This window comes from Rhinatrema bivittatum, chromosome 8 (assembly GCF_901001135.1).
Source record: "Rhinatrema bivittatum chromosome 8, aRhiBiv1.1, whole genome shotgun sequence".
NCBI lineage: Eukaryota > Metazoa > Chordata > Amphibia > Gymnophiona > Rhinatrematidae > Rhinatrema > Rhinatrema bivittatum.
Window position 1 is genome coordinate 232,520,037 of NC_042622.1, and position 21,095 is coordinate 232,541,131.

The following is a 21,095-nucleotide window of genomic DNA, read 5'->3' on the forward strand; positions in this document are numbered from 1 at the left end:
ATTTCACATACTTTTCAGCAGGTTATTTGCAGTGCTCTGTGGTCCTGTTTTGAAAATCTAACCAGCTTTCAAGCAGTTCTATCAGAGATTTTTCTTGGTCATCGAGATTTTGCCTTGACCTCAACAGTTCCATGTAACTTCCATTTCTTAACAATGTTTCTAACAGTTGAAACTAGGGATGTGAATCGTGTCCTCGATCGTCTTAACGATCGATTTCGGCTGGGAGGGGGAGGGAATCGTATTGTTGCCGTTTGGGGGGGTAAAATATCGTGAAAAAATCGTTAAAAATCGTGAAAAATCGAAAAATCGAAAAACCGCCACATTAAAACCCCCTAAAACCCACCCCCGACCCTTTAAATTAAATCCCCCACCCTCCCGAACCCCCCCCCCAAATAACTTAAATAACCTGCGGGTCCAGCGGCGGTCCGGAACGGCAGCGGTCCGGAACGGGCTCCTGCTCTGAATCTTGTCGTCTTCAGCCGGCGCCATTTTCCAAAATGGCGCCGAAAAATGGCGGCGGCCATAGACGAAAAAGATTGGACGGCAGGAGGTCCTTCCGGACCCCCGCTGGACTTTTGGCAAGTCTCGTGGGGGTCAGGAGGCCCCCCACAAGCTGGCCAAAAGTTCCTGGAGGTCCAGCGGGGGTCAGGGAGCGATTTCCCGCCGCGAATCGTTTTCGTACGGAAAATGGCGCCGGCAGGAGATCGACTGCAGGAGGTCGTTCAGCGAGGCGCCGGAACCCTCGCTGAACGACCTCCTGCAGTCGATCTCCTGCCGGCGCCATTTTCCGTACGAAAACGATTCGCGGCGGGAAATCGCTCCCTGACCCCCGCTGGACCTCCAGGAACTTTTGGCCAGCTTGTGGGGGGCCTCATGACCCCCACGAGACTTGCCAAAAGTCCAGCGGGGGTCCGGAAGGACCTCCTGCCGTCCAATCTTTTTCGTCTATGGCCGCCGCCATTTTTCGGCGCCATTTTGGAAAATGGCGCCGGCTGAAGACGACAAGATTCAGAGCAGGAGCCCGTTCCGGACCGCTGCCGTTCCGGACCGCCGCTGGACCCGCAGGTTATTTAAGTTATTTGGGGGGGGGTTCGGGAGGGTGGGGGATTTAATTTAAAGGGTCGGGGGTGGGTTTTAGGGGGTTTTAGTGTGCCGGCTCACGATTCTAACGATTTATAACGATAAATCGTTAGAATCTGTATTGTATTGTGTTCCATAACGGTTTAAGACGATATTAAAATTATCGGACGATAATTTTAATCGTCCTAAAACGATTCACATCCCTAGTTGAAACTGCTAGCTTGAAATGTTTCAAGACTTTTTTTTAAACCTTCCTTTGCTTTGTAAGAGTGAATTATCTTCATTTTCAAATGTTCCAATGACCTGCTTAGAGAAGCTCTTGGTTGTTGAAAGTAGACAAAACAACAATCACAACATGAGAGGTCAGAAGAATCAGATTATTTATTCAACCATGGAATTGTCTCCACCTGATTAATAGAAAGCCCAATGAGTCAATCTACCTTTTGGGCCTTATAAGCAACTTATTTTAAAAAGTAGTAATGAATCAACTAGAAGGGTGTCTGCATTTTTGCATGTCATACTCACTGTTATATTATTTTCAATCTGTTAAAATCAACAAAGAAATAATACATTTGCATTAAGCATTGCAGAAAGATTTTGTGTGTAAAGTACCATGCAGAGGTTGTGTCAACTTCTGTTCACTTAGACATTCATTGAAATGCACAGTTTGACAGAGAGTACATAAACTTTTGCATACAACTGTAGGCTCTGATGCTAATGAATCCAGACACTTTGGGGCCACAAACTCCAAGTCAGATCAGAAAAGCGTGAGGTTAGGATTGAAGATTTTTAGCATTACAAAAATAATGGATTTAAATCACAGCAGAGGGTGATTTACAATACACATTAAGAAGAGCTGGATGTTCAGCAAATAATGAAGCACAGGGAGAGATTAAGGGTGCCTTTGTCCCTGGGCAGATCCTCAGCTATGGGTCCCGCTATGGTTCACACTTGCTACTTCATTTAGGTAAATGCTGTTTGGCCTTTCTCCTTAATCTGACCCTAAGCGGGCCCCTTCTAGGCTTGAGCCCCTGGCAACTGCCTCATCCCCCACTTTAATCCATCACTACTCTGATATGTTGACAAGGGCTGTGAAGTGTCTGTCACTGGTGCATGGTGCAAACTGGACAAATGTTTTTCTGGGATGGTTCAGTTGCAGCAGATCCTGTTTGGAAGCAAGAGGAAAGGAGGTGGCCTACATGGCTCTTGAGATCCCTTTCAACCCTATGATATGATATGCAGGCTGTAGAGTAAGGGGTGCTGTGACGCTGCTGCCACATTTACAATTACATATTTATATTTACAGCCATGTTGGGTGATGTTCACTCCACGTTTCAGGATTTCACAACTAATTTGTTTCTCCAGCAGAGGGCAGCACTTTCTCTTTTTTTTGTTTCTATAGGCATCTGATCTTACTGCTTACACTGGAGATTTCAAATTTTTCACCTGCTGCTATTCAAAATTTGTCATGAAAATCATATACATTATGTAAGGGGAAAAAAAAAAAAAGAAAATCCTGACCTCTCCTGATTTAATTTTCAGGCTCAGAGAGCTGCACACATCTACATCTCAACTCCCCTCTTTGTGAGGGTATCACACCCTTAGGAAAACAGGCATCAATCTAACCTCGTCATTAACTAGTGATTCAATAGTCTGAGGCAAATGCAGTGACATAACTATATGATCTTTCAAGAGAGCACTGGGGTCACCTGCATGGAGAGGTGTCTATGACACTAACAATAGTGGTAGGACTGCACTGAGCTTTCAAGAATTCATTGGGGTAACCTGTATGAAGTGATCATGGTTAAACCCCAAACTTCACTGACCATGGAGAGGCCAGATGATTAGGACGATGGCTTTGCTAGTTTTGGTGGCAGAGTGGATTATTAAAAACTTGGTAATAAGACAGAGAATGGTGTTGGATTTGGTGTTGGTCTTGTAATAATCCTAATCAGGGCTCCTGGTCTCCCGTACTTCTGCAGCTTTGTGAAGGGGCTGCAATATCCAGCCCTTCCTGTGGAATTAGCCAGTCCCTGTGGATTTGTCATGGAGGACCAGGGAAGTAGGCCCGGTATGTTGGGAAGAGCTGCTGTCTTCAGCTGCCGCTAAACTCCTTCCTCATCCCCGCCACCTCCCGCTTGCAGGTACAAGCGCCGATCACATGACTAGCCCTCAGTTTTCACTCGGCTTTTAGTAAATGCCAGAAGACACTGAGATATTCCTAGGCATCCCCAGAAGAGGGTGCTGGAGTTTAATATGGAGCAGACAATCATCCGAGGGCGGCCCGCCCCCGAAGACGAGGACAAATATCAAAAGTAGCTTCAACAACAATCACATGAGACATCAGAAGAGTGCAATGCAAGTATTTTCTCGACCATGGAATTGTCTTCACCTGATAGAAAGCCTAATAAATCAATCTACTCTTTGGGCCTTACAAGCAACTATAACAACATTAAGGCAGCAATGAATCAACTGGAAGGGTGAACAAACGTCTGCACATGCCATATTCACTTTTATTATTTTCAATCTGTTAAAATCAGCAAATAAATAGTAATTTTGCATTAAATATTACAAAAACGTGTTTAACTCCGTACCATGTAAAGGTTGTGTTGACGTCTGTTCAGGTAGAGATTCATTGTAATATACAGTTTCACCAGGGGTGCCTAACCTTTTGCATTATAACTATATCTCCTCCTCCAGAGCTCTCAAAAGCCAGTCACAGATGCACTGAGTTAGTCCAGTGTAAAGGTGTCGCCTGCAACCTGCTTGTTGTTTCTCCTGTAGAGGAATGCCAGTGCTTCCAAGGACGTGAGTGGATTAAAGAGGCAAAACACCAGCTGCCACAGATGAAGGCTGTGGTGCCCCAGCCTCCCTAGTCACCCTGTTGGGAAACCTGAGGAGAAGAAGCACTGCAGCTTCCTGACCAGCATCCCCTGGGCCAAGAGATCCAGGTTGAAAAGAAACAGAAGAAAAAAAATGTCTGCCCAAGGAGCTGCCCTGAGGCTGTAACTGAAGGAGAGAGGCAGGTGATGGACAGAGAATTTTCGGGAAGCCAGTCAGTGGCCAGCCAACTAAGGTACTTTTAGGCTAGCTGAGGAGTGGCTTTATGAAAACTCTCCCTTACAATAACCTTGCCCTCACAGCCCTTCTAGGAATATTTCGAGAACAAAGCACCCGGAGTGGATGCGGTGAAAAAAGGAGAAACCCACCCACGTAGGCGAGTCTGGGAGCAGACAGATCCTCGCCACATCAGGCGACTGGAGAAGCAACACTTGTCAAGGCTTGCGCTGCGGCAGAGCCTGGGATGACATGGCCCATCGCCGTACGCAACCCTGGCTCTCTTCATTAACCGGAGGGTGGCGCCGGCTTTCTTTCACTGCCAGTTGCAAACGGAGAGGAATATTTCCACAGCATTTTATTGGGTAGATTGGCTTGGCTGAACATTGACCCCTCTCAGAGCAGCTGAAAGCATGTGTCGGCTTTCTTTTGCACCCTGTGCTTATAATGGAGGGGAAGGGGGCATTCCCCCAGGTGTGTTTAAGTCGGGGAGCAGCCAGCATGCACCCATTTTCAATGGCATGCGATCGGCCACCAGCACAAATGCCGGGTGCAAATGAATGTGGGGCTCGTTTAACATGTGTGCCTTGTGGGCAGTTTTCAAAGGAAAATCAGCCACGAGATGCGTGCTTCTAGCCTCCGACACTGTGAGCTGTCCACCGTTGTCCCCTAAATGGACTGGTTTGGCCAGTGCTCGGATTATGCCCAGAAACCCCGCCTAACTGGGTCTGATGCCCTGGTCTTTCGGAAGGTGGAAGATGTACTTAGCGACCTTTCTCCAGGGGTATAAGAGTCCAGTTACCATCCAAGGTAACTTGGGGAGGAGATTTCACTCGGGGTTCAGCCGCGGTTAAACTGAGCTAGGGGAAGATTGGGGGATGAGCAGGGGGTAGATATGCTTTAGATTGCATTACATATTAGAAAAGGAATGGGTTTCTTCTTGACTTTCTACGATGTCTGTATGCTTGGTAAATGTAATAACATTAGAAAAGAAAAGAAGAGGGTTTGCTTTCTGCGAGAGAGTTCTGGTCTTGCTGCACCCCTGCGACTACCTGCCCCTTTCCCTTTCTTACCACTGGAGGGCGCTCCTGCACCAGGTCAGGCTGGGCCTGACAGATGCTGGGAGTGCCAGCACAGGTACGCAGAAAATTACTCAAAGCTGGATTCAAATAATTAAAAAAAAAAGAAACCATCATTACAGAGAGGATCTTCACTTTATTGACAATTTTTGTCCTGGTGGACCGGCAAGCCGCAGCCCATGGTGACAAGCTTGATAGTGCATGGGAAACGTTCCTGAAACGTCGAGAGCAGGTGGTATCTTAATGATTTAGGTTTGTTTTTTTTTAAATAAAGTACTCAAGCAGCGAATGGAAACCCAAAAGGCCCACGAGACAGAAACAATAAGGAAAACAGACAATTCAGAATGACCCTTACAAAGCAAGAAAAATTAAGTCGCTCACAAAAGTTCAAACTATGTCATTATCCATATCAAGGAAATCATACAATTACAAAGGCAGTAATTTCTTTAGACCAGAAAATCTTTTTTCTTTTCTTATATGCTCTTAAACTCTCATTATTATCATGCCTTACACCATAATGTGCATCCATGACCCTTCAGTGAATTATACTCATTGCACACCCCTAATGCACAATCAATTTATGTCCCAAAACATTTTTTCAACAGTGTCTCTGTTCTTTTAACTCTTGCAAAAGGAAGCCAACAAAACTGTTAAATGAAGGTTGGTACGTCTAGAAATGAAGACATCTGGGAGCTCTTGGGATCCCCCCTCACAGGGGCGTGACGTTGTCTTCCTTGCTTCGCTCTAACTCCGTTTCCACCTCCAGGGCGATGTTGTCGAAGCCTAGGTCCTTGCTACTGTCAAAAGCATGAGGGGACAATCAGTATCACACTAAAGCATCCTGCCTGCTGTTCGAGCAAAACACAAGAAGGTACGCTGCCCTGCCCCCTGTCCCATCCAAAATCACCAGGGAGAGAAGTAGGTTATTTGCAGGCTTCAAGTAGCAAGATCTCATGATTTTATTGTTGTAGTGGACTGAAGGACAGTCCTCACTGCAACACAGAAGAAAATAAAATTTGAAACATTTTTTTTTCTTGGCCCGGCATTTTCTTGTTTTCCAGCTCAATTGGAACCAGCCTCTTTTGGGCTTGGGTGCCATGAGCGTTCAATTACAACGAGCCAGGTCTTGTGTCCCCTCCAACACAGCCACTGTAGCGACAGTCCTTGGCCAGGGCCCACAGTGTTCAGATGCAAGGGTCATTTTCAAAGGAAAATAAATGTAAAATTCTATTCTAGCAATTTTCAAAAGCCCATTGTATTAGTGTGAGGTGACAGACATGTACAAGAAAGGCCCCCATCATTGTGTGAAAAGTAGGATCAGAAGATACTACTGATAAGATATGATGATAAAAGTAAGTTCTTAAAATAGTGAATGAGGATGTAAGAAACAGACATTATGGTGAACAAGTCAATATATAGCTTATTAGGGAGTACTGCATATTTTTGCTAAGAAAAAATAACACAGACACACAGTACTCTTAAAGAAAATAGGCCCATGGAATGTTAGGCAATCTCCCCCTCCAGTAGCCCTCCCTTGCTCTAACTTGAAGTCTGCAAGTTTCAAGGTCACGAAGCAGACTTAATTAAAAGCATAAGACCACTACTTATTTAAAACCAGCTAGCATATTAAGAGTTAAGCATAGCAGAGACTGAGAAATGATTAGTATAAACTGGACTTTACTTGTTAGCTGAAACATGATATTAGTGATTATACATATGCTGAGTTCTGGTTAAGAATGTGTTACATTTAGAGAAAGTACAAAGCTAGTGGTCACAATATGGCGATTACAAAGACAAGAAGTCCGCTATCTTTAGAGAACATACACAGTAGTTTTTCTTATCAGTAGCTTGGTAATATTTCAGTAAAGTTAGACAAAGAAATCCCTTCTGAGCATCTGCAGTCTAAACAACATATAACACCCTATACCAGACAGATTCCCTGCTGAGAACTGATTCTGAACAAACAGCAGCCAAATCTCTCAATGATAAGGGATCTCACAGCACTGACCTGTCTCCAACTGAGACCCTGCTTAGTTGACTCACTATTTGGGAGGGCCTGGAGACACTGTTCCAAGAAGGTGACGGCTTCCACTAGGCTTTTGTATATAATAATTACTCCCTATTAGTTGGGGAAATTACTCTTGCTTATTGTGCTGATATACCTTATATATTCTGTTTTGTTATTTGTCTCAGGTGTTCTCATAAGCACCTGTTTTGTGCATATATTGGATTTTCAGAAGGCGTTTGACAAAGTTCCTTATGAGAGGCTTCTAGGAAAAGTAAAAAGTCATGGGATAGGTAGCGATGTCCTTTCGTGGATTGCAAACTGGCTAAAAGACAGGAAACAGAGAGTAGGATTAAATGGACAATTTTCTCAGTGGAAAAGGGTAAACAGTGGAGTGCCTCACAGATCTGTAATTGGACTGGTGCTTTTCAATATATATATAAATGATCTGGAAAGGAATATAACGAGTGAGGTTATCAAATTTGCAGATGATACAAAATTGTTCAGAGTAGTTAAATCACAAGCAGATTGTAATAAATTGCAGGAAGACCTCATGAGACTGGAAAATTGGGCATCAAAATGTCAGATGAAATTTAATGTGAATAAGTGCAAGGTGATGCATATAGGGAAAAATAACCCATGCTATAGTTACACAATGTTAGGTTCCATGTTAGGTGCTACTACCCAGGAAGGAGATCTAGGCGTCATAGTGGATAACACACTGAAATCGTCAGTTCAGTGTGCTGCGGCAGTCAAAAAAACAAACAGAATGTTGGGAATTATTAAAAAGGGAATGGTGAATAAAACAGAAAATGTCATAATGCCTCTGTATCGCTCCATGGTGAAACCGCACCTTGAATACTGTGTACAATTCTGGTCGCCACATCTCAAAAAAGATATAGTTGCGATGGAGAAGCTACAGAGAAGGGCGACCAAAATGATAAAGGGGATGGAACAGCTCCCCTATGAGGAAAGACTAAAGAGGTTAGGACTTTTCAGCTTGGAGAAGAGACGGCTGAGGGGGGATATGATAGAGGTCTTTAAGATCATGAGAGGTCTAGAATGGGTAAATGTGAATCGGTTATTTACGCTTTCAGATAATAGAAAGACTAGGGGGCACTCCATGAAGTTAGTATGTGGCACATTTAAAACTAATCCAAGAAAGTTATTTTTTACGCATCGCACAATAACGCTCTGGAATTTGTTGCCAGAGGATGTGGTTAGTGCAGTTAGTATAGCTGTGTTTAAAAAAGGACTGGATAAGTTCTTGGAGAAGTCCATTACCTGCTATTAATTAAGTTCACTTAGAAAATAGCCACTAGTAACATGGGATAGACTTAGTGTTTGGGTACTTGCCAGGTTCTTATGACCTGGATTGGCCACTGTTGGAAACAGGATGCTGGGCTTGATGACCCATTTGTCTGACCCAGTATGGCATGTTCTTATGTTCTCAGAAAATATATCTTTTATTACACCACCCATTTACCAGCGTTAAATGCACTTAATGGGGTAAAACCTATTGATAATTCAAAGCATATAATGATGAATTTTAAAAGCCCAGCGTGCCTGCCAAAACCGAGAGATACGCAAATATGTTGGGTTGGCACGCAGCAAGCAGATTTTGAAAGCCGGCCATGTGCGTGCATAATTCCTGTTGTGCACACAAATGAAAAGTTTAAAAAAGGGGCAGGGCATGGATAGGGTCTGGGCATTCCTGGATTTCAGCTTCAAATTAGTGTGTAAATACGTACGCACACAGGCAGGTGCCAGGATCCCCTGTCGCATAACTTTACTTCTGCTATGGAGGATGTGTAAGTGATACAATAAAAAGGAAACACTGAGAGGAGAGGATCACCTTGCTGGTGGCTGAAAGGAATCAGTAAGTTTTTGCTTGGGACATTGACATTGACTTTTTTAAAAGTATTGGGGCAAAGTTAACTATTTGGGAATATTATTTAGTGTGTTTGTGCCTTTAATAGTCAGGCAGTGAATAAACAAGTTAGACTGTTTGCATTTTTAAATAGTCAGTCAATAAGGTAGCAGTAGGTAGGCAGTGAATACACAAGTTAGACTGTTTGTATTTTTAGTCAGTCAATAAGGTAGCAGTAGGTAGTATGTTTATTTTTTAAAAGTCTGCCTGACTATTAAAGTGTCCTCCAGACTTTTAAGGAGCTAAGTGTTTTATTTAATAATAACTGAGTGCATTGTGTTGAAAGACAAAAAAAAAAACACAAAAAAAAAAACCCCACAAAAAAGTAGCCAGAAGCTAGAAATAAGCTAGGAGCAGTATATACCAAAGTAAAAAAGTTGAATAGTTCAGCTCAGTTACTCACCTTGGAAAGGTGTTGAGGTAGTGTGATTAGGTTTGAATAGGGAACAACATTTGTTAATCAAGGGAGCTGTGAGTCACTCAGGCTGACTAACTAAAGTTAGACTGTTTGTAATTCCCAACCCTCCCACCCCAAGCTCATCCCTTAATTTATAGGCAGGTGCCACTTGCACAAAAAAAAAAACAAAAACCCATCAACAAAAACTTTATTGAGAATTCGATCAGACCCCAGTAGGCCACTACCAGACATATAGTGAATTCACTAATACATTTAAAGGAACTTAGACACATTCCTATTCCCATAGCAACCTAAAACTTAACTAGGAACTGATCAAAATTGAGATGAAGGCAGCAGTCCAGCAGCAAGAGGGGGGCTTCCCAGTCTTTTGCATCGAGTGTCACATGTATGATTTTTTACCCACCAGTGAGAAGTTGTACATGTGCATGCGATGCAAAGAGCTCCTGGCTCTCAGAGAACGAGTCCGATCTCTGGAGGCTAGAGTGGCAGACCTGGAGGAGCTGAGGGAGACAGAGAGGTATATAGATGAGACCTTCAGGGACATAGTAGTCCAGTCCCAACTTCAGACTGGCAGCCCTGGTGCTGCCTTGGAGGAAGAAGGTCTCATAATGGGAGAGCACCAACCAGGTGTAGCAGGAAAGGATCCTGTAGCAAGGACCTGCTCTCTAGGTGATGCATTGTCCTTTCGCACTGAGGATATCTCCCCAAGGCCTACTGCCCAGGAGGGAAGGGTTAGGTCGGCCGTCATAGTTGGTGATTCGATTATTAGGAATGTAGACAGCTGGGTGGCGGGTGGGCGTGAGGATCGCCTGGTAACATGCCTACCTGGTGCGAAGGTGGCGGACCTCACGCGTCACCTAGATAGGATTTTAGACAGTGCTGGGGAGGAGCCGGCTGTCGTGGTACACGTGGGCACCAACGACATAGGAAAATGTGGGAGGGAGGTTCTGGAAGCCAAATTTAGGCTCTTAGGTAGAAAGATTAAATCCAGAACCTCCAGGGTAGCATTCTCTGAAATGCTCCCTGTTCCACGCGCAGGTCACCAGAGGCAGGCAGAGCTCCGGAGTCTCAATGCGTGGATGAGACGATGGTGCAAGGAAGAGGGATTCAGTTTTGTTAGGAACTGGGGAACCTTTTGGGGAAGGGGGAGTCTCTTCCGAAGGGATGGGCTGCACCTTAACCAGGGTGGAACCAGACTGCTGGCGCTAACCTTTAAAAAGGAGATAGAGCAGCTTTTAAACTAGAACAAAGGGGAAAGCCGACAGTCGCTCAGCAGCGCATGGTTCAGAGAGATGTATCTTTAAAGGATACTAATGATGCATTAGAATTAGGGCATCCCGACAGTGAGGTTCCAATAATTAGAAAAGTAGTCCAAGTGCCTGTAACTAAAAACTCACCTGAGCTAAAAAATTCTAACTTATCCCTATCAATTAAAAAGCAGAATAAAAATACAAACAAAAAACAAACTTTGAAATGTTTGTATGCTAATGCCAGAAGTCTAAGAAGTAAGATGGGAGAATTAGAATGTATAGCAGTAAATGATGACATAGACTTAATTGGCATCTCAGAGACATGGTGGAAAGAGGATAACCAATGGGACAGTGCTATACCGGGGTACAAATTATATCGCAATGACAGAGAGGAGCAGTCGGGAGGAGGTGTGGCGCTTTATGTCCGGGATGGCATAGAGTCCAACAGGATAAACATCCTGCATGAGACTAAATACAAAATTGAATCTTTATGGGTAGAAATCCCTTGTGTATCAGGGAAGACTACAGTGATAGGGGTATACTACCGTCCACCTGGTCAAGATGGTGAGATGGACAGTGAAATGCTAAGAGAAATTAGGGAAGCTAACCAAATTGGTAGTGCAGTAATAATGGGAGACTTCAATTACCCCAATATAGACTGGGTAAATGTATCATCGGGTCACGCTAGAGAGATAACGTTCCTGGATGGAATAAATGATAGCTTTATGGAGCAATTGGTTCAGGAACCGACGAGAGAGGGAGCAATTTTAGATCTAATTCTCAGTGGAGCACAGGACTTGGTGAGAGAGGTAACGGTGGTGGGGCCGCTTGGCAATAGTGATCATAATATGATCAAATTTGATTTAATGACTGGAAAAGGAACAGTGTGCAAATCCAAGGCTCTCGTGCTAAACTTTCAAAAGGGAAACTTTGATAAAATGAGAAAAATTGTTAGAAAAAAAACTGAAAGGAGCAGCTACAAAAGTAAAAAATGTCCAAGAGGCGTGGTCATTGTTAAAAAATACCATTCTAGAAGCACAGTCCAGATGTATTCCACACATTAAGAAAGGTGGAAAGAAGGCAAAACGATTACCGGCATGGTTAAAAGGGGAGGTGAAAGAAGCTATTTTAGCCAAAAGATCTTCATTCAAAAATTGGAAGAAGGATCCAACAGAAGAAAATAGGATAAAGCATAAACATTGGCAAGTTAAATGTAAGACATTGATAAGACAGGCTAAGAGAGAATTTGAAAAGAAGTTGGCTGTAGAGGCAAAAACTCACAGTAAAAACTTTTTAAAATATATCCGAAGCAGAAAGCCTGTGAGGGAGTCAGTTGGACCGTTAGATGATCGAGGGGTTAAAGGGGCACTTAGAGAAGATAAGGCCATCCCGGAAAGATTAAATGATTTCTTTGCTTCGGTGTTTACTGAAGAGGATGTTGGGGAGGTACCCATAATGGAGAAGGTTTTCATGGGTAATGATTCAGATGGACTGAATCAAATCACGGTGAACCTAGAAGATGTGGTAGGCCTGATTGACAAACTGAAGAGTAGTAAATCACCTGGACCGGATGGTATACACCCCAGAGTTCTGAAGGAACTAAAAAATGAAATTTCAGACCTATTAGTAAAAATTTGTAACTTATCATTAAAATCATCCATTGTACCTTAAGACTGGAGGATAGCAAATGTAACCCCAATATTTAAAAAGGGCTCCAGGGGCGATCCGGGAAACTACAGACCAGTTAGCCTGACTTCAGTGCCAGGAAAAATAGTGGAAAGTGTTCTAAACATCAAAATCACAGAACATATAGAAAGACATGGTTTAATGGAACAAAGTCAGCATGGCTTTACCCAGGGCAAGTCTTGCCTCACAAATCTGCTTCAGTTTTTTGAAGGAGTTAATAAACATGTGGATAAAGGTGAACCGGTAGATCTAGTATACTTGGATTTTCAGAAGGCGTTTGACAAAGTTCCTCATGAGAGGCTTCTAGGAAAAGTAAAAAGTCATGGGATAGGTGGCGATGTCCTTTCGTGGATTACAAACTGGCTAAAAGACAGGAAACAGAGAGTAGGATTAAATGGGCAATTTTCTCAGTGGAAGGGAGTGGACAGTGGAGTGCCTCAGGGATCTGTATTGGGACCCTTACTGTTCAATATATTTATAAATGATCTGGAAAGAAATACGACGAGTGAGATAATCAAATTTGCAGATGACACAAAATTGTTCAGAGTAGTTAAATCACAAGCAGATTGTGATAAATTGCAGGAAGACCTTGTGAGACTGGAAAATTGGGCATCCAAATGGCAGATGAAATTTAATGTGGATAAGTGCAAGGTGATGCATATAGGGAAAAATAACCCATGCTATAATTACACGATGTTGGGTTCCATATTAGGTGCTACAACCCAAGAAAGAGATCTAGGTGTCATAGTGGATAACACATTGAAATCGTCGGTTCAGTGTGCTGCGGCAGTCAAAAAAGCAAACAGAATGTTGGGAATTATTAGAAAAGGAATGATGAATAAAACGGAAAATGTCATAATGCCTCTGTATCGCTCCATGGTGAGACCGCACCTTGAATACTGTGTACAATTCTGGTCGCCGCATCTCAAAAAAGATATAATTGTGATGGAGAAGGTACAGAGAAGGGCGACCAAAATGATAAGGGGAATGGAACAACTCCCCTATGAGGAAAGACTAAAGAGGTTAGGACTTTTCAGCTTGGAGAAGAGACGACTGAGGGGGGATATGATAGAGGTGTTTAAAATCATGAGAGGTCTAGAACGGGTAGATGTGAATCGGTTATTTACTCTTTCGGATAGTAGAAAGACTAGGGGACAGTCCATGAAGTTAGCATGGGGCACATTTAAAACTAAAAAAATGCCCAGCTAGCCGTTGGGCTCAGTCTTCTTTTCTTTAGCATGTTAATTTGGTCAATAATTTGGTCTTAAGGCAGATGCACCCAACTTGTGCTGATCGGCATGATGACCTGGGAGGGGAAAAGGGAGGAGGAGACTGGGGGTCCTACACTGTTTTACAACTCCCAGCTCTTTAAATTGTATCCATGTGCTTGTATTTATTTGTAAATGCGATTGCAATAGGAAAAAAAACTGTTCCCATGGCAGTTCTTCAGTCTTCATAGCTCCCCAACGGTAACCTAATGAACATGTACGTGACGCGTTTGTTCTGAGAACATGTTATTTTGCAGATTGGTTAAGCAGGCATGCCAGCTCAGACAGGGAATGACACGTGGACCTAACGTTTGAAGTGGCACTTGCTGGGCTCCAGGAGCAAGGCCCAGTCAAGCCCTCTGCATGTGTATACGCTGACAAAATGGAGTCTCTCGCACAGGACGGCATGGGATGCTGGGCCAGCTTTCTCAGAACAGAGTGCAAACAAAGAAAGACTATTCTCTACAGAGGAAAACAAGGACAAAGAAGTACTGTTTCTGGAAAAACAGAGCTGACTAGGCGCCAGCAAGTCTGGGGTTTTATTGGCTTTGCTACACAGACCCACCTATCAGCACCTATGGATATATGAAGGAGGTACTTGCCACAAGCCTTGTCTCTGTGTCCTAGAGCTGAACCAAATGTTTGAAAATAAAACTGGATGATTTGGACTAATCGCGTTGCTGGTCTTGAAGGTAACCGAACTGCATTAATGAACTAAGAAATGTAAATTAATCCCTTTATAAGGGAAAAACAAAGGACTTTAAAAAAACAAACAAACCCAAACCAAAGAAAGAGCCACGTGTACCAACTGGAGGGCACCGATCTCTCACCCATGCCACTCCTTAGCTTGCGGGGCTGAACTATCCCTGCCCTCCTCACAGGGCCAGGATTGCTCCCCACCTCCTCTCCCTGGCTGGGTGCCGTCATCGCTGAGGCACAGCCATGTGCGAGACACCGGCGAGATCCTGTAACTGCAGCCACCCAGCAGCAGCGAGGAAGAGCTCCCCGGCGCAGTCTGCATCCTGTGAGCTTTGCGCAGGGAGTCTGAATCTTTTCACTCGCTAAGGGCCAGAGCCTTACTGATCTTGGAAGAACAGAGCACCTTTCCTTTTTGTGATAACCGCTGAATATGTCATCCTTTCAGCATTTGACAATCATTACGTTTACGGCGGTAAATTCGTTGTGTGAAAGCGTTAAGCAAGCCTGTAATAAATAGCCATTGTCTAAGACAAACAGAATCGTGTTTACTCTCTGGTAAACTCGATCAATCATAATAAACAGGCAGACTGTCAAAGCCCTGCCTGCGCAAATACTCCCGTGCATGCACACACGCGGGAGGCGCAGGGGTAATGCGGCTTTTAAGAAGCCGTGAAGACGCAAGAATAAGGGGGTGGGAAAGGGGCGGGGCCTGGGAATTCTGGGGCGGGGCCAAGATTTACCCGGGTAAGTCCATAGTTTAAAAAGACTGACCATGGCCTGCCGCGGCTTGTTAGCTGTGTGTAACTTTACTGCTGGAGAGCAGGTCTGGAGATCTCCAGGTTTAGGGATTTTAGCACAGCTTGAGGGTTTGGGGGTCAAGGGAAGGGCTTGCAGGATGAAGAACTAGAGGGGTCTTGAACACCTCAATGTCAGCTGGGCAAACTGGTGGACTACTTGGAGAAACAGGGTTTTCCCTCATGCGAGAATGTTTTAAAGTCTGCCCTGCATACACGCGCAAAAGCCCTAGCAGAAACACACCCGGGGCCCTTTACGCGAGCCACCTCTTAAGATCATGCGTATACACACGTGCGGGAGGGGTGTTTTAAACGATGCATGCGCACTTGTGCACACGATTTAAAACAGCAGCGTGCCTCCGCTCACGTGCCGATCCTGGCGCGTTTAAGGATGCTCGCACTTTCCTTTTAAAATGACCCTGCATGGGTATATTTTATATAAATTATTATTTGCAAATTGCCCTGCTGTGACATCATGCGCTGGCAGACAAGGGGCTGAACTATCCCAAAATGGGGAAACATGGCTTCTCTCCTCCAAGCCATCCTGAAACAGAAGCTCCTTGAGGAGCACCTTACCTTGGCTTGGTGAGGTCTCCGTCCTCTTCGTGCCTGTGCGGAAAGAAAAAGACATGGATGGATGGCTGGCGGGAATGAGTGTCCCGTGCCACTGGCACAAAGGTACAGGGAATAAAATCGTGTCTGCCGTGGTCTGCCTAGAACTGACCCGCGTGGGTCGCAGTGACGTGAGCTTTGGGACTGGGTGACCATGGCAGAGAAACAGAGTTGAATCATTTTGCACTGAACCTGTGAGTGAGCCAATGCCCCCCAGGAGGCTGAGAGCAGCGCCCCCTGTCTGGAGCTTTGTGCTGCTAACCCTGCAGGCTGCCTGGCCTCCAGTTTCATTTTCGACTAACAGTTGTAGCCAGGTAGTTACATTACAAGTCTAAATAGCAGGGTTCCTTTGTTTTTTTCAGCGGGTACCTGCTGGTACTGAATATCAGTGCCTTTTTGCTCTACCTGCTTGATATGCCCTGTGATCCCTCAAATAAAAACCCCAAACATGCATCCTGCATGTGCATACAAGCACCTTCCCCCCCCCCCCCCTGAAAGTTGGCACTGCTAAATAGTAATAACACCCTACATTAAAGAAAACCAAAACAAACCACACACACATTTGGGGACCTCGGATACTTTCATGTCTGGTGTTCTTTTGGTGGGGAGGGGTTCTGAAATATTTTTAAGAAGTAAACCATCTCCCAGTGGAGGTTAGCTGAGGCCCTGGTGGATTGCAGAGGTTTAACAGCTGGAGTGCCAGAAACCTTTACTGCTACTAATTTCACTCCCCCAGAGGAAGTGTAGCTGCAGGAATTGGATTAATTGTTTGATTTTTGTCAGTGTTTATAGAGACTGCTGGGTGACTGTTTCTCTTTGCCATCTTTATTATGGCAAGAAGAGATTGCGTAGCGATAAGAAGACCACCCAGAACAAGGCTGCTGTAAGAAGCGACGTAAATCCTTAAATATGCTTGGTGAATACGGGATGGGGTTAAAAAACGTAGGACCAAGAGATAAAGCCAGGCCCTTCAGCACAACATTTGGGCTTCCAGCCTGGGACGCAGAGGGGAGGGAAGGGCTCAGTGAAGCTGGCTTGGGACCCAGAGTAAGGAGCGGGTTTTATGGGGGTCTGGAGTGCCTGAAACAACTGCTCTGGCACCAGCACTGGCTTCTGGACTAGCGTTTTGGGCCAGATTCTGCATCTCTGGAGAAGGCTGCTCTGGGGCCCGGAAACAGCTGTGCTGGGACCAGTGCAAGGCCTGCTCTGCTTCTGTTTTGTCACGGCAAACAAAAGAAGCCTTCCCCAGCCCTTACCTTTTCTCCTTTTGGCACAGGAGCCTATTAATGATCATCAAGGTGAAGACAATGAACAGGAAGACCACCACGGCAGTGAGCCCCACCAGCCAGGGCTGCAGGGTCGTGGTGCCTGTCGTGGTGGTGGCCTTTGCTCCTCCTTTCAAAACAAGACAAAGAAAGGCTCAGCTCTCTCTACCTTCATACTTATATCTCTAGATCTCAAGCCTTTCATGTATAAATGCAGACACACGCACACCTCCTCCCCCCCCCCCCCCCCCAACCCTCAACTGCACTTCATCCACCTGACAAAGTGGACTTCTGTCCTGGAAAGCTTGTGGCTCAAAAAACCAATTAGTCTGTAAGGTGCCACCAAGCTCTGTGTCACAAGAAGTGAGGGGCTCAGTGTGAAAAAAGAGAGAGGAGGGGAGGGACTCATATTGTTTTAATTTCGGGGGGGGGGGGGGGCGGCCCAGCTTGCTGCTGCAACGTGGGAGAGCCCAGCACTGATCCCCAGCACCGGTTCCTGCTCCCTGGGTTGGCTGGGGGTTGGGGATGCTGCAGAGGCGGCGCTCACAGCCCCGGCAGACGGGGAGAGGGGAGGGAGGGAGGGAGTCCCAGACATAACACAAGAGTGCGATCGCTGGGTTGGGGGGGGGGGTTGTAAAAATGGGGAGGGACCCCAAAAGTGCAAGACACTGCTAGACTAAAAAAAAACAAGGAAATCCAAGTGTATTAGAAAAGCAACACAAAATGCAAACGTCCTCTATCCCATTTTGAAACTTTTTTTCTCACCCTCCCGTCCTAGCATTCTTCCTTCTTCCTCCGACTCTCCCCCGCCTCCTGCCTGTCTTTTCTCCAAATTCTTTCTCCTTCTGCCTCGAGCCCTGGCCTTTCTCCCCTCTTTCTTCTCTCCCATGGTCTAATTTTGCCTTTCCCTCCGTCCCATTTGCCTTTGTTCTCTTATATTTTTTCCTCTCTTTTTTCGCTCCCTCTTTAATGCTCTTATTCCGGTTCTCTCCCTCTCTCGTTCCCTGCTACAGGCTCCTTTCTTAAGTTACATAAACCTCGTAGACATTTCCCCCTCATGTCAGGCCTTCTTCCAGGTGTCCTAGCCACCCCCTAACCCCTGATTTTGCTCTGTGTAAATCCATAAACCCAGTGATGGCATTAACAGCCAAAATGATGTCTATTTTATTTTAAATGCTTCTATGAAAGCCACCAGCAGAATATTCCAGAGCCCCGTTACCTGGATTCTAACAATCGTGTCCCTTGCTTTTCAAGTAGGTTCATCCTTGCTCAGCTCCAGCTCAGTCTCCCCATTTCTTTGCTGCTTCCCAATCTCTCCTTTTTTTTTTCTCCTCCCTTCCTTAGCCATGCATAGCCCCCACCTCCTCCTCAAATTTGCAAGTTGGGGAGCAGCATCCTACCCTGCTGAGCCTCCGAAGAGAGGACGAGAAGCAGGATCCCCAGGAAGAGAGCCGGAGGCGACATAGTGCTTCCGAGCAATTAATCGCCCTCTTGCTTGCTTGGTGGTGGCGAGGAAGACAGTGGGCTGGACTGTTGCATCAGGTGTTGTAGGTAAGCAGGAGACCCAGATTCAAAGGGCAGTCCCCTCCCACGCAAACTCCTTGAGCAGCCATCAATGGCCTGCAAAAATTAAGTATCTTCAGCATTCGCATTCATTGTCTCGGGCTCGGGGATGGAATGTTTTATTGCGCGGGAGAGGGTAAAATCCAAGGCCTGTGCACAGAGGCTTCCATAGCAACAAGATGCTATTAACCTTTAGGTGGCAAGCAAAGGAAGCAGGAAAAGCGAGGGAGGGCGAGGAGAGGAGATGAAGAACATTTGCAAAACCCAGTCCCCTTTAAAAGCACAGAAGGCTCCTGGCTGGGCCCTGTAACAAGGGGCAGAAAGACCGCCAAGCCCTGCCAGATGGTGCCAGCCCTGCCAAGATGGTGCCAGACCGTGCCGGCAATCTGTACTGTATAAGCTGCAAAATGCAGGCGCCCAGCTCTCCCTCTTCTTGCAGTGATATCGATCTTCCCATAAGGGCAAAGAGAAACAGGCAGACATTGTTTAATGGGGTTTATTATTATTATTATTATTATTATTATTTTTCTTTCGTTTTGCACTCATATTGTTTTCCCCTCTCTATCGGTTTTCTTTCATGCATTTTTCACGGCCCATGTTAAAATGCTTCCATGTTTTAACGTGCGCAAAAGCGATTTTGCACAGGCTAACACGGCATAAACTACACAAACAACATTTCAGTAGTTTGTTTTTTTTTGGAGTGGCTTCAGCTAGGGAGCAACCCCTAACAAACCGGAACTATCCCTGGTGTTTTCATGTAGTTCTGAAGCGAGACATAACTCTGTCCTTCTGAACCCAGGCAGCCGGTTAAAAGCCAGGGAGGTCACACTGGTCGCGGGCTGCCAAGTGGAGACAGACATGTTCTTTTTCCGTGCACACCCCTGGGACTTGAGAAGATCAATGCCCTTGGAATTTGCAAGGGGGAAAGGACTTTGCCCTCCTCAGCATGATAATCTCACATGATTTGGCAGTGGTAGACGAAGGGGGAGTGGTCCTGATAAAAGGTGGCCAGTACTTTGGAACCGTTGCCATAGAGACAGTAATGGCTCCTAGCAGTTAAAGTCCAGCACGCTCGCCTTACACAAAGTCTCAAGCAATTCAAGGCCTTGATCTGGGTGTCCCAGATGTGGACTGGGTTTGGTGCCTCTTCCACACCTGCTCTCTGCTCGAGAATCTCGTCATGAGAGCGGAAGAGGTGCCATGCAGGTTCAGCCCAGTGGTCCATCAAGCCCAGCATCCTGGCTCCCAGTGGGCCAGTCCGGGTCATTTGGCAGAAGCAACCAACAAGTTCCAACCGAAAGAGCCAGCCTCAGTTATTCACAATCAACTGTTCAATCCCAATAAGAGAAGGCATTCACCCAAGCCCACCTGGCTAAGAGCTGTCAACGTTTTCTTTGACCTGGCAGTTTTCTTCCCTTCTTTGGGATTCCTGCTCTATTGGAACCAGGTTTGGCACCTGGCAGAGTTAAGCCTTAATTCGCCACTACCTGAAGATTTATTCCCCCTACGTTATACCCCTTCCCACTTTACTTTAGCTCCTGTCATCACCGTGACCGGCCTGGGCCAGGGGCCTTGCACCAGGGCCCCTTTCTGAACCCTGCAAACACGGGCCTTAAATCTAACCCCTAGGTGAGGCCGTTGCACAATGACAAGGACTCTCTCCCCCCGCAGGGGGCTGTGAGTGCCGACTCTGCCGCATCCCCAGCTCCAGCTGAGCTGGGGAGCAAAAACACCCGAGCCAAGAATCACACGCAGCTCCCTCGGCATTTGGCAGCACCCAGAACTGCTACTGAGCCACCAGGCTGGCCCAGCCCATCCAAACCTTTTTAAAACCCTCTGAGGCCCGTATTCAAAAGCCATTTAGACAGATAACGTAATAGTAATCTGACTAAATGGCTTACCAGGCTATAATTAGTCTTATCCGGCTAAATTCTAGCTGGGTAATCCATCTAGAATTTAACCAGATAAGACGAGGGTGGGCAGGAGGTGTTCTGGGGAGGTGTGGAGTTAGCCACATAAAAGTTAGCTAGCTAACTCCGGTTATATATAACCAGCTAACTTTAAGATAGTCAGGTATATTCAACTGTGTGACTGCTGAAGATACCATGCTACTTTACTGGTTATGTATAATCCCCTAAATAGCACAGGGGTGGATTTATCAAAATGCGGTAAGTACCACATGCGATAGCAAAAGGGGTGTGTTTTATGCTAATATAGCATTTATTGCAATTTGCACTAATTACATGTGCGAAGAGCTAAGTTAGCAACCATTGTTGAGAGAGAGAGAAAAAGAGAGAGAGAGAGTGGCCATAATGTCATGGCCCATAGGTAGGTATTTGTATCCCTATGGTAGGCCCGCCTAGTAACTCGAGGTGGAGCTTAGGTAAGA

The 21,095-nt window shown here is 45.5% G+C and overlaps 1 protein-coding gene across 1 annotated transcript in view; it reads left to right on the plus strand.

Annotated features, from left to right (window-relative positions):
- The window catches only part of NFIC (nuclear factor I C), a 199,224-nt gene extending 185,170 nt beyond the window's left edge, over positions 1–14,054 (plus strand). Inside the window, exon 13 of the mRNA XM_029614022.1 lies at positions 14,031–14,054. Coding sequence (XP_029469882.1) covers positions 14,031–14,039 — 9 coding nt within the window. The 3' untranslated portion in view covers positions 14,040–14,054. The remainder of the gene's footprint in view (positions 1–14,030) is intronic.
- The last annotated feature ends 7,041 nt before the right edge of the window (positions 14,055–21,095 follow it).